The 13123-nt window shown below is 44.7% G+C and overlaps 1 protein-coding gene across 2 annotated transcripts in view; it reads right to left on the bottom strand.

Moving 5' to 3' along the window:
* The window catches only part of LOC136611544 (E3 ubiquitin-protein ligase RNF14-like), a 141936-nt gene extending 131098 nt beyond the window's left edge, over positions 1 to 10838 (bottom strand). For both annotated transcript variants that reach the window (XM_066591233.1, XM_066591231.1), the window contains exons 1-3: positions 10683 to 10838; positions 5409 to 5569; positions 1927 to 2078 (exon numbers count right to left, since the gene is read on the bottom strand). In XM_066591233.1, the coding sequence (XP_066447330.1) occupies positions 1927 to 2078; positions 5409 to 5562 (306 nt within the window). In that variant the 5' untranslated portion in view covers positions 5563 to 5569; positions 10683 to 10838. The remainder of the gene's footprint in view (positions 1 to 1926; positions 2079 to 5408; positions 5570 to 10682) is intronic.
* Positions 10839 to 13123: the final 2285 nt, after the last annotated feature.

Raw genomic sequence — 13123 nt, 5'->3', positions numbered from 1 at the left:
CTATATTAAAAGGCAACTTCAAATCCCAAAGAGACAGGAGGTTCAGGGAATACAGATTTAAAAGATGGTGTGACACCCTGAATACAGGCTTCAACATCCTTGTGGCAAGTTCTAACATCTGAGAAAAGGGGTCCAGGGATAGCGGGGGCACCGGGTCACTGAACTGAAGTCAATTTAGAGACCATAAAACTCTTTCACTCTTATCTGTGAACTAATTAAGGACTAACCCCCCATTTACATGCAAAGATGATCGCTCAAAATTCACTCAAAAGACTTGAATTACAGTTTTGAACGATCATTTTGCATAAACTACTAAGTGGCTCATTAGCACGCAAATGAGGCTCCCTTTGCTGTAAACAGCTGAAGGTCTGTTATCTGCTTACAGCTTCATTGTTCTCCAGCGGGACAGCAGCTGAAACAATGCTATCAGCGTTGTCCGTGGAGAACTCAGCAATGATGGACAAAAAATCCACAGTACGTGCGCGATGGGCACACATTTACACGCAACGGCTATCTCTCAAAAGCTGTTGACGAATTTTGAACGATAATCGTTGCATGTAAATTAGCTTTTAAGCCCCTTTTACACTGAAAGGGAATCAAACAAGCTGGTGATGTCACCAACCAGCATGTTCCCGCTCGGGCAGCGTGTTAAGACTGTATGATTCTCATTGAGAATCGTGCCATTCTCGTTTACTAATCGTTGTGTGTTTTGTATTCCTATGTGAAACACTGACCAATCAGTGTTTAAACTGTATGATTTTTATGCCAACAGAAACTGAAAGATGACCAAGAAGCGCACAATTCTAGTTCATCGTTCGGGCATTGGCTCATGTTTAAGCTGAATGATTATTGTTCAGTTTCAATCATTTGAATGATTTTCTGAACGATCGTTCCATGTAAACCCAGCATTACTTTCCAAGTTCCTTCTGTTATCTGGTTATTCATGTAGTTAAATGTTAATTAATCACGTCATGCCTCTGCTTTTTTTGTGTGTATGTGTGTGTGTGTGTGTGTTTCTTTAGATATATTTTGGTATACCAGCCTGATGAAGATGTCTAAGTAGCCTCAAAAGCTTGCTGTATGAGTGGTTTCGCATCCGTGTCAGGGCTTCTGATTTCCTGCTCCATTCAGGGAGCATGAAAGGGTAATCCTCTGCCCATATGACACCATCTTATGCCGGAACAGAACATCACAGAACGGCCCAAATATATGAGGTCCATAAGTTTCTGATCAGCTGCCCGCCATTTTACCGGAAGACAAAGCGCTCCATGAAGCCGGATCTGCGAAGGAACCTCTGACCGGAGGTTTCAGTGCAGTTGTAAAACCACCTTAAGGCCGGCTGCACACGGCCGTGACGGGCTCCGTCACAGCGCCCCACAGAGACCCCATACTTACCAGCGGATCCGGCATCCTCGCTCCCGCATGACGCTTCCCCGCCCACCGCCGCCGCGTCATGTGACACGTGGCCGCGTCATGTGACACGCCGGCCGCGTAGGTGGGGAAGCATTTTCACGCTATCTTCCGCTGTGCTACAGCGGGAGATAGCGTGAACGGACGGCTTCCATTGACTGCAATGGAAGCCGTCTGCGTGTACACCCGCGGCAAATACAGCATGCCGCGGGTGAGGACGGGAGATTTCACGGTGAGGAATTCCGCGGTGGAATTCCGCACCGTGTACCCTGAGCTGTTAGGTGCAATAGAACCTAATAGCTGCGGGCAGCGCAGCGGATGTTCGCCGCAAATTACGCGGCGGAAATCCGTTCGTGGGAAGGAGGCCTAAAATAGTTTTGTTTTTGTTAGCCATTAAAAGGTATCATATCTACAAGATTATTTTGTTTACATTTGGGACAATGAAATAATTACTAAACTCACCCATAAATAGAAACAACCATATAAATAATGTCAGTATACTAAATGAACAGTAACCTGTGTTGGTGTAAGCCACTTGCAGCTCAGTGTAAAGTTCGGGGGTGTGGTGGACGGGTAACCTGGAGGAAGTTCAAAGTTCAGCACAATTGGCGGCAGAAAAGACACAGTGTTCTCAAAGTTGTCGGCAGAGGAGTTTGTTGCACTGTTGCCTTAGGAACAAAATAGAAGCAAAAATATTTTTAGCGTTTTAGTTGCAGTATATTTGACAGCGTCGTGTTTGCTTCATGTTCCTGAAAGTAATACACATGACTTACGTATTGGATGTACACTGTATTTTATCATATACCATCCTCCTTTATATTACACGGCAATTACACATACTTGCTTTTGCATTAAAAAGTATTAAATGCTTCTTTTCAATATATATTTTAATACTTTGTCTCAGTTCACACCAGTGTTTATCCTCTGTTTTGGTTTTGACTTTCCATCTCCCTGTTCAGTTTTTGGAGTAGAAAGACAAAAATAATACGGAATTAAACAGTTCCCTGTTCGCTACCATTGATTGTAATATGGTTTTTAAAAATGGATAGCTTTCCATTTGCTTCTGTAGTGTCCCAGAGTAGGGAACTTCCAGCACTTTAATAGATACCTTCTGTGGTGTGTATGTGTTTGTACTGTTAGGCTGGGTTCACACAGGGCGGATTCCCATCGGAAGTCTCGCGGTTTGGCCGCAGCAAAAACCGCGAGGTTTCCGCCGGGAGAACCGCCGCGGCTTTAAAGCGGCTCAGCCGCATTCTTTTCCGTTGCGGCCGGCGCTCCCATAGAGGAGAGCGCGGCCACAACGTAAATAAATAAAAATGGAAAGGTAAATAGACATGCTCCATCTTTTGAAACCGGTTTCAACCGGATTTACCGCAGCGGATTAGCCGTCCCGTGTGGACGAGATTTCTGAGAAATCTCATCCACATGGCTGGCTAATCCTGAGATTAGCGGCCGCGGGCGGATTTTGCCGTGGGCGGATCTGCTGCGGCAAAACAGCGGCAAATCCGCCCTGTGTGAACCCCCCCTAAAATGTGGTAGACTGTGTATTGTTATGTGTATTGCCTTGCCTGGGTTAATGTAAGTTCACTTGTCTGGTGTTTGTGTAACTTAATCTTGAGTGACTGTGCAGAATTTACTCTAACCTTGTGTGTCTTGTCAGTCATTTTAAGCAGCCTTGATATTGGCTTAGCAAATTGCTCTATAATTGTAGATATAACTAGAGAAGTTAGTTCTTGGGGAGCAGTTGGTGTTGTAGTAGTTAGTGAGTGAGGTGGTTGGCAGTAGAATGGAGGAGAGTGAGGAGGCTGAAACTGGAGCTTAAGCCAGTTGGGCTCAAACCAGAATAAGTCACGTCTAATGGAGTGCTCAAGTTCAGTGCAAGAGGCCGGAGTGGAAGGAGTCTCTTTCATCTCTGCTAGAGAGAGGAAGTCTAGACGGGGCAGACCCTTCGGAACCAAGAGGCGAGAGGTCATTATCAAGCGTGAGTCTAACTAAGCTAAAGAAGTCAGCCTGATTCCCTTCATTCATCCACAAATACTCATCTGGAAGAATTCCACCGATTACTTAGACTGGTGGGTCCATCTTTCTTTACAGAGGAGAAGCTAAGAAATATGTGCGTGTATTTTCTGCTCAAGTGGAACTGTTGAATTGAATGCTTACTAAGAATTCTGCCAAGTGTGAACTGCTGTTAACTTTTCAAGCGTGGAGTAAACTGTGTACCTTTGGTTTGCTTTCTCGAGCTTGGTGTGAACTCTTCATTTCAACGTTACCAGAACGCTTCATGTAGGAGGTACTGGCGTCACAAGAACATTTAAACTATTTCATTTAATGTTGCTATCATTATTCTTGCCACTGTGTGTAACTGGGCTAGGCCACATCTGGATGTTACAGGGAGGGACAGTAGAGCCACTGTTGACAACCATCTTGGTCCCCGCTGTCACCACACTAAGGTCTGCGTCCGGCCGCCATACTTCTAGTCCATTAGGTTTCCGTTTTTAAACAGAACAAGTAGAGCTGCAGTTTAATTCCATTTTAATTTAGTCTCTCTGCTCTAAAAACGGAAGAGAGAGATGGAAAGCCAAAATGGAGGATAAACACAAGTGCGAATGTGCCCTTACTGACATGTTATTCAGACAGCTTAGGTAATTGCCTCAGTGGGTGCCTGAGAGCTGGCGTTCTAGGCTTGGGAAACAGAAAATGTGATCCCTTCTCTCAAATGTATTCATGTCCTTAAGGTGAAGATATGATTGAAAACTGGCAAGGAACGCCATTGTGACCATTAGGTTGATTATTTCCAAGCAGCTGATATCATAACTGACATCTAACATGGGGATGTGAAAGCTGCAGTTCAAAAATAATGAAGTACATCTGTCTAAAGTAAGTGGCAGCTACGTGTATGGTGGAGGTGGGACTGTGGCAAGCACGGGTGTGGGGAGGGGGGGGGGCATTGTGGGGAAATGAAGGCATTGTGGCTGACAAATAGGGGATTGTGGCTGTCATAGGGGTATTGTGATTGGTATGTGTGACATTATGGCAGTTTTGAGACAATCTGTAGCTGTCATGGGAGGTATGATAGGTAAAGGTGAGGAGACGTGCTGCAAAATCATGTCATAACTAGAAGAAGCACTCATGATAGTCTGGGCCAAATGGAAAAGCAAGGATATTGAACAACTACAATCAGAGAAGATGTCACCTGTGAGTCTCTGGATTTAAAGATCTTGTCACACTTCTAATATTAATAACCTATTCTCAGGATAGGTCATCAGTAGCTGATCAATGGGGTTCCACCACCCAGGATCCCCACTTCTGTGATCAGTGTTCTAATGTATGGAGCTGCTTTGTTGCCAGAAGCAGACAGCTCTATACATTGTGCGGTGGCTAGGCAAGTTACTGTAGACTGAGTGCTATTCAATTCAATAGGTACCACGCCAGGCCACTGTACAATGTACGGAGCTCTCTGCTTCCAGCAACAAAGCAGCTTCGCACATCAGAGCTCTAATGCTAGCGATCAGACAATCAGCCAAGATCCTGGGCAGCGGACCCTTTCCGATTAGTTACTGATGATCTATTTTGAAGGTAGGTCATCATCAAGTCTCTGACGGCATTTATGTTATTGTCCAATATATGATAGCAACTGTTCATGTTATTGCAGTATGATTTATATTTAGAGGTATGCTATACATACTAACTATAAGGCAAAATATATGATGGTAGGGCTAAAATGGCATAAATGTTCATGGGGTAAATTTTTGCAGGCCAAAGCTGAGATCTTATGAAAGCAACAACCTGACCCTAACTTTAGTTAAAAACCGTAAAAAAGGGGAACAAAATATAGCAACCATCATTTCTGACTGACAAGTCAGTTATATAGTACATTATTTATATTAAAACAAAACACAAACTGACTTGTGAAACTGCTGCCAATACAAGTGTAGTTACATTCTCTCATTTCAAAACACATTTATATTGTTTTTAACTTTTGTCAGTTGCTTACTCACTTTTTATAGAAATTTCAAAATCTGCAGGTAACTCCAGACACAACTGGATTTCCCCTCCTGGAGCGGCATTGTTCCTTTTGAATTCAGTATCAGAGTAAATACTAGTAAGGGCTAATAGTTCATCCACTTGTGCTTCTTGGTCTTGTGTTGACATTGATTACCTTGGACAGTCAAAAAATTGAATTTATTTTAAAGTATATATACTGTAAAATAAGGTTAATCGATCATCAATGCAAATACCTTGCATGTGTGCCCTCACAAATCCACTAGTCCCTACACCTCCTAACAGTCTGGTCAGAAAAACCCAGGTGGTGGGCAGTTTGTCAGTATGACCATCCAGCTTCTCGCCCTCCAATAATGCGCCCCTCTCAAACTCTGATAACTGGGTGAAATCTGTTGGATTGCGTCGTAGAGGCGTCTAGTGGCCAACAAACTCTACACAAGCGGACAAAGAGGTCACTACACACAAGGAGCCTCTGAGAGCCTTTATAGGCCAAGGGTGGAACCACTTTTAGGGCCTCTGGTAGCAAGAGCGTTCATCTAATCACACCTCAACTCTAATCATTTGCATATCTGCTTGAGATGTAACTGCATGCTGAGTTTTTCAGCAAAACAACTCTTTCTAGGGGCTTTACTTATTTTTATTTATTTTATTTTTTTTAAAGGGTGTATATTAATTTAAAACGTATAACACGTATAACATCAGTAGGAAGTATGCAGGTTGTGTAGCGCTAGCTTTGTTTCAGACTAAAAAAACTACACTAAGGCCTCCTTCCCCCGAACGGATTTCCGCCGCGTAATTCGCGGCGAAAATCCGCTGCGTTGCCCCCTGCTATTAGGTTCTATTGAACCTAATAGCACAATGCTCACGATGCGTAATTCCACCGCGGAATTACGCACCGCGATTTCTCCCGTCCTCACCCGCAGCATGCTCTATTTTCTGCGGGTGAGGACGGGCTGTACGCACTGACGGCTTCCATTGCAGTCAATGGAAGCCGTCCGTTCACGCTATCTCCCGCTGTAACCAGCGGGAGATAGCGTGAAAAAACGCTTTCCCGCCCACCGCCGCGCATCATATGACGCCATATGACGCGGCCGGCCGCGTCACGTGACACGGCCGGCCGTGCACGTGACACGGCCGGTGACGCGGCGGCGGTGGGCGGTGACGGGCGGTGACGCGGCGGCGGTGGGCGGGGAAGCGATTTCACGCTATCTCCCGCAGGTAAGTATAGGGGCTCTGGGGGGCGCCGTGACGGGCTTCACAGCGTAATATTACGCGGCGGAGCCCGTCACACTCGTGGGAAGGAGGCCTAAGGCCTCATGTCCACGGCTAAAATAACATTTAAAATCCGCAGAGTGCCACCCGCAGCGTGATCCGCACCCCCATAGGGCTGCATTGGACACCCGCAGGTAATTAAATACCTGTGGATGTCATTTTCCCCTGAGGCACGGATTGCGTGTGCGGGAAAACACCCGCAGCACGCTCCATTTTAGTGGACGGCTCCTATTGAAGCCTACGGAAGCCGTCCGGATCCACGGTACACCCGCAGCTGGATTCCTGCTCTCCGGCGTCCGGACAGGTGAGTAATTCTTCTTTTTAGGCCTCATGTCTGCAGGAAAGGAGGGACCCGCTTTGGGATTCTGCATGAAGAATCCGCAGTGGGCCTGATTTTCGCCGGGGACATGAGGCCTTATGCCACTTACAGGAAGACCATTCAAAACAAAAAATGTATATGTTACTATAGAAAAGCAACCTATTAATTATCATTATATGTTTCGAATAGTCGTGAACTATTATGGTTTCAATATTGCAACCACATCACTGACATCCGATTGGGAGTTTGACGGCAGTTCTAGCCCGATGTGTACTAGTGAATGGAGCATGTGCAGGATTTCGGCACAACAAGCCCTGACATCAAATGCTCAATGGAAAGTCAATCAGGAAGCAATTGATGTGATAAGAGCCAGGACATCATAACTCTGCACCGCTCGAGCATCTTCCCAGTAACTCTAGGTTTGCTCTTTGCATAAAGCGTAATAGAATATGAAACAGACAACTTTATAGGCATGTTTGCAATGCTGTTATCAAGTATCACTGCATCATCAGTAAGCCTCATGTCCACAGGCGGATTGCTTTCCACATACAGATTTCAGCAGTGAAAGACCTGCGAAAACCATTTGTGGGAGATCGCGGATGTAATGTTTTTCCACGTGGATGCACTGCGGATCATCCACCCTGAAAAAAATCCGCAACCCCGCATACCAACCTTTTTCCCACTTCCCTAATTGATTTTAACCTTCAAATCCGCAGGGCATCGACAATTGTATTTGTGGATGCACTGCGGATCATCCGCACCCATTGACTTCTGTTGAGCCCGTTCGCACAGAATCCGCACAGAAAAAGGAGCGTGCTACGATTTGTTTTCAGCACCAAACGGTCCACAAATCAAATCTGCTTGATTAAATTCAGTTGCGAATGCCAATGCTTCCCTATGGACACTTTGAATTGTGGATCTAACGCGCGGGTGACCTGTGCGGATTCCGCAAATCAAATCTGCATGATTAAATTTAGTTGTGAATGCCAGTGCTTCCCTATGGACAGTTTGAATTGTGGATCTAACGCATGGGTGACCCGTGCGGTTTCCGCAAATCAAATCTGTCTGTGGACATTGGGCCTGAAGCTACTACAAATCTGGTGAGATAGAAAGGAGAGGGGTGGCGCAATCCCAATAATGTCAGAGGCTTGAGTTAGATATGTGACCGGGATTCAAGAAGCCTTGGGGAGGGTTACGAAAAATAGATAATGGAGGTGCTACCAACCAGGTGGACCCACCAATGGGGAGTGCAATAGATATGTGAAAAAAAACTATTATCTTGGCACTACTCTCCAATAAAAGTCATAAGACAATAGCATAAAATATTCAGCTTCTCTTTAATTAAATAAATTAAAAGCCAGCAGAAGATATGTGTTTTGGGGTGAACCTCTTTATCATTCATACTGGTTAGTGCATCACTCTTGGGACTGTGGGGATATGGACCCAAACGTTTTGGTGGCACCAGGATTGGGGAGGACCAGGCCTGTGACACCAGGAGAAGTTGTGTTTTTGCATCACTACAAATCTGTTGACAGGTTCCCTTTGAGTTATAAAATACCTCCTGTTTATACAGGAAAAACATTAAACTATGACCTTCTGTATTCTAACAAATACATTTTGGCTGAACATGTGCAGAGATTTCGTACACGTTGCCCATCATTCTGATGCACTATACGTATAAAGAGCATATTCACTCCTGGGCGCATTATATGCAGTGACCAGACAGTACAGTATTTCAGTGTATTACTTAAACTATGCATGAATAACAGTAGTAAAAACCGTCTTTACTGCTAAGTTGCTTATTTAAAAGTGGCAGGTGGAGAAGTCACATAAATAGTGAACCTATAGCACCATTAAAACAAAGATGCTATAAAAGCAGAGCTACACTGGCACCAAAGGGCACGCTCCCAACGATACAGCACTTTCTCTATCTGAGGTTGCCAAAGAATAATAATGACCTCAGAATGTGTGTGTCATCGGGGTTTTCCAGACTTATGCAAGTACAGATGACTCATTCTGTAATGAGAATGTCTATAAAGCTCTAGCATACAGTATAATCAATAGTGATGTAAATGTATCCCTTTATAAAGTGTCCTACAGAGGGCAAACAATATTTTGTGATATTCAGAACCTACTTGACTATTTGTGCCATCTCAAGGCTTTTGTATATGTATGCAGTATATTGAGGAATAATGAGGCAACCACTGCAGTTTATACTCCTACGATACAAAGTCTGTCATAATATTGTGAATGCCCCTTTAAGGCCGGTCTCACACAACCGAGTTTGCATTGCGGAATTCGTGATCGTCACTCGCATGTACGATCCACGGTATTCCGCACACATTCAAATAATAGAACATTCGCATGTCGTCTCTCATGAGCGGACAGTGATTGCGATTTCTGCTCGCAGAAATTAAAACACAGCATGTCCAATTTTTGACGTCAATGGAAGCCACAATTGACATTGTGGAAAGGGGGGGGGGGGAGAGAGAGAGAGAGAGAGTAGTAGTAGTAGCTAATGGGGTTCGTTACTCGAGTAGAGCTCTCGAATTTAACGAAAAGCTCGACTCGCATAACGAGGACCCGAGCATTTGGGTGCTCGCTCATCTCTAGTCACAGCATATTAGACACGCATGTAATTGAAATCAGTGGAGGCGGTCCAACCCGCAGCTTATCCGCAATGTCAACTGCGGATGGGCTGTGGGTACCCTCGCCATTGCCTAGCGATGGGGCAGAAAAGACAATAACTTCAGAAAAAAAGCATGTATTCCCCAGCATATTTTCTGCAACTAATGCTCTATTCACATCTGCATCAGAGGCTCCATCCACAGCCTCCAGCGTAGATCTGGCGTCAAATGCTGGACGAAAAAGTTGTGCATTCAGGACTTTTTCTGAATGCTGGACTGGTGCAGAAACCGTAAGGACCCGATTATAGTCAATGGGGTCCATTCAGCACATTTTGGTCCACTATGAGACAGATCCATTCATTCAGGGGATTCCATGTCCCTGCTCCCATAGCAGAGCAGAAAATCAGAATCACCAGCACAGATCTGAATTTAGCCAAATACATTCTGTGTGCAGCTACCTTATAGGGGTTTTCCAGGAAAATATTATTGATGAACTATCCTCAGGATAGGTTATCAATAGTTGCTCGATCGTGGTCCACCACTAGGGACACCGACCGATTAACTGATTTGCACCCGCTGACAGTGATGTAAATGCACAGGGGTCGGAGCAGAAGCAGATGCTCCGACCCCTGTGTAGTGGCCAGCGCTTGTAAGTGCAAATCCAGCTTTCATTGAGATCAATGGAACCCCAACCTGCAGTGACAATTGCTGGCCACTACACAGGGGTCGCACAATCAGCTAATCAATCAGGGTCCCTGTGGATAGGTCATCAATAGTATTTTATCCAGAAAGCCCTTTTAATACTTCTCACAGCCAAGAGGTTGTTACAATTGTATCAAGCCCTCTGTGAGCTAAACAGAGCAGCAGGTCTCCTGCCCTGATAGTTTCTTACAATGTATCAGTCTATTCATGTTCTGGTTCTCTGACAGAAAGCAGTAAGACTGGTCAGGAGCTGAAATACAAAGGCCATCAAATAGTCCATAACTTTCCGTCAATGACTCAGTGTCATTTCCGTGAAGCAGAATCCCTTTAACCAGCCTCCAGCTACTCACAGTTCTCTATCGTCTACGCAGACGTCTGATCTCGCTGTGACTTCTGGCAGTGTATGTGTGTATGAGTGCGGCTGAACTTGGAAGAAGAGGTTTTACATCAGGGAGCTCCTAAGAGCGATCCACAAAATGAAGAATTCCGAGCTGTACACTCCCAGCCACATAAAAGCACATGACCCAGTGACGTCACAGGTTTAAAGGGACAATACTGCGCGCTACTATTTATACACATGAGTCATCTGCGGACACATCACCGCCGCCTTACCTGTTCAGTCAGGAAGGATAGTGTATAGCCGCATAATCTATAATGTAGGCAGTATCATCAGCCATACAAGAGAACTGAGGCGCAGAATACTGAGAACCAATTTAACAATCACCAAACTTTCTTAGAAATTCATATTCTGTATCCAGCTTTTGTCAAGTTGTATGTTTACTGCTTCCTGATTCTAAAGGAGGTAATGTCATCTTAAACATTTACGTCTTACAGTGATCAGCCATAACATTAACCCCTTAGGGTGAACGCAGACGGCCGGGTCAGAATCAGACTGAGAATTCTCACATCGGCGACGTTTCTGTGCAAGATCACTGCTGTTAACCCTTTAAATTTTGACAGCAGTGTTTAATTGTCGCGATCAGTATATGGAGGTCCCAAATGCCCCACCCTGTAATAAGATTGCGAGGTACCGTTTGGTACCAGGGCTACCAATGTTGATTGCCTATGCCTATAGCATGGCTTGATAGACTGCCTTTCAGAAAGCTCTATGAGTGATTAAATGATCACAAGTCCAAGTTCCCTATAGGAACTAGAAAATAAACTAAAAATTAGTTTTAAAAAGTTTTAATAATTATTAGAAGAAATAGAAGGTAGTAAAAGTTTAAAACACCCATTTGTATATTTATAATTAAAAAAAGCATATTTGGTATCGCTGTACTGTAAAAGTCCAATCTATCAAAATAAGGCCGTTTTCACGCGGCTGAGAAAATCATGCGAGGTATGTACGCACAAATCTCGAACGAATATGAACCCCATTCTTTTGAATGGGGTCATACGCATGCAGGAAACACATCCCAGCACACCCTATCTTTGGGTGTGCTCTTGCATCGCATCACCCATTGTTTTTAATAGGGCTGACAGCAGCATCGCACCGCCTGCTAGTTGTATGCAAGTGTGATGCGACGTCTACCTTTTAAAAGCAATGGATGATGCGAGAGCACGCCCAAAGATAGGACGTGCCGCAATGTGATGCGAGGTGGCTTTGATATTAAGACGCCTCGCATCTGCGGGGGAAATCGTGTGTTGGCAAGCGCAATATCGGGCTGTGGTTCTATGTACTATTTTGTGTTTGCTCTTGCATCATCTATTGTTTTCAATGCGGCCGCTGGCAGCATCGCAGCATGTGCTAAGTGCATGCGATGTGATGTCTCCCATTGAAAACAATGGAAGAAGCTCAGCAAACTTCCACCCTGCCTCCCCGTAATGATACAAGGCTGTTTTTACATGAAAACTCCTCACATCCCTTGGGGAATTCATATGGATGGCGAGCAGAGTATGGGGGTGGGATTCATGGCTCCATATCGCGCTCGCCAGTGTGAAGTTAGCCTAAGAGCACTGAACTGCCATTGGGTTTCTGAGACTGAACTTCATGGACTGTGTTATTTAAACGGAAATTGTGCATGTATATGAAAGCCAACTTCTAGAGACTGTATTGGATTGTTAATGCTTAAGGGGAAAGCGGTGTATTCTATTCTAAGCCTATGTTTATCTGAGACTATTATTCTTAGGGCCCATTAACGAAAGTGCGCGATAATTGTTACATCTAAATGCCAAAAAAAATTTACTACTCGTTAACTTCAGTCATGTGTAAGACTCCATTCAAAAGAATAGGGTACATATTCATGCAAGATTTAGGCATCTCACAACGTACAAATCTTGCGCGTTTTTCTCAGCTGTGTGAAAGTAGCCTTGGCTGTGTTCATGTTTTTAGTTGCATTTTTAATTGACCCACAATTAAAAAACACATTTAAAAAATTGCATGTGATATTCAAAAACCACACACATTTTTAAGAAGCTGTTTACACTATTAGGAACTGCATGTGGATTTAAAGGGGTTGTCCCGCGCCGAAACGGGTTTTTTTTTTTTTTCAACCCCCCCCCCCCCGTTTGGCGCGAGACAACCCCGATGCAGGGGTTAAAAAAGAACACCGGACAGTGCTTACCTGAATCCCCGCGCTACGGTGACTTCTTACTTACCCGGTGAAGATGGCTGCCGGCATCTTCTCCCTCGGTGGACCGCAGGGCTTCTGTGCGGTCCATTGCCGATTCCATCCTCCTGATTGGCTGGAATCGGCACGTGACGGGGCGGAGCTACACGGAGCCCCATTGAAGAAAGCAGAAGACCCGGACAGCGCAAGCGCGTCTAATTTGGCCATTAGACGGCGAAAAT

Source organism: Eleutherodactylus coqui, chromosome 2 (assembly GCF_035609145.1).
Source record: "Eleutherodactylus coqui strain aEleCoq1 chromosome 2, aEleCoq1.hap1, whole genome shotgun sequence".
Lineage (NCBI taxonomy): Eukaryota > Metazoa > Chordata > Amphibia > Anura > Eleutherodactylidae > Eleutherodactylus > Eleutherodactylus coqui.
The sequence above is the reverse complement of the archived record's forward strand: the minus strand, read 5'-3'. Positions and strand labels throughout refer to the sequence as shown.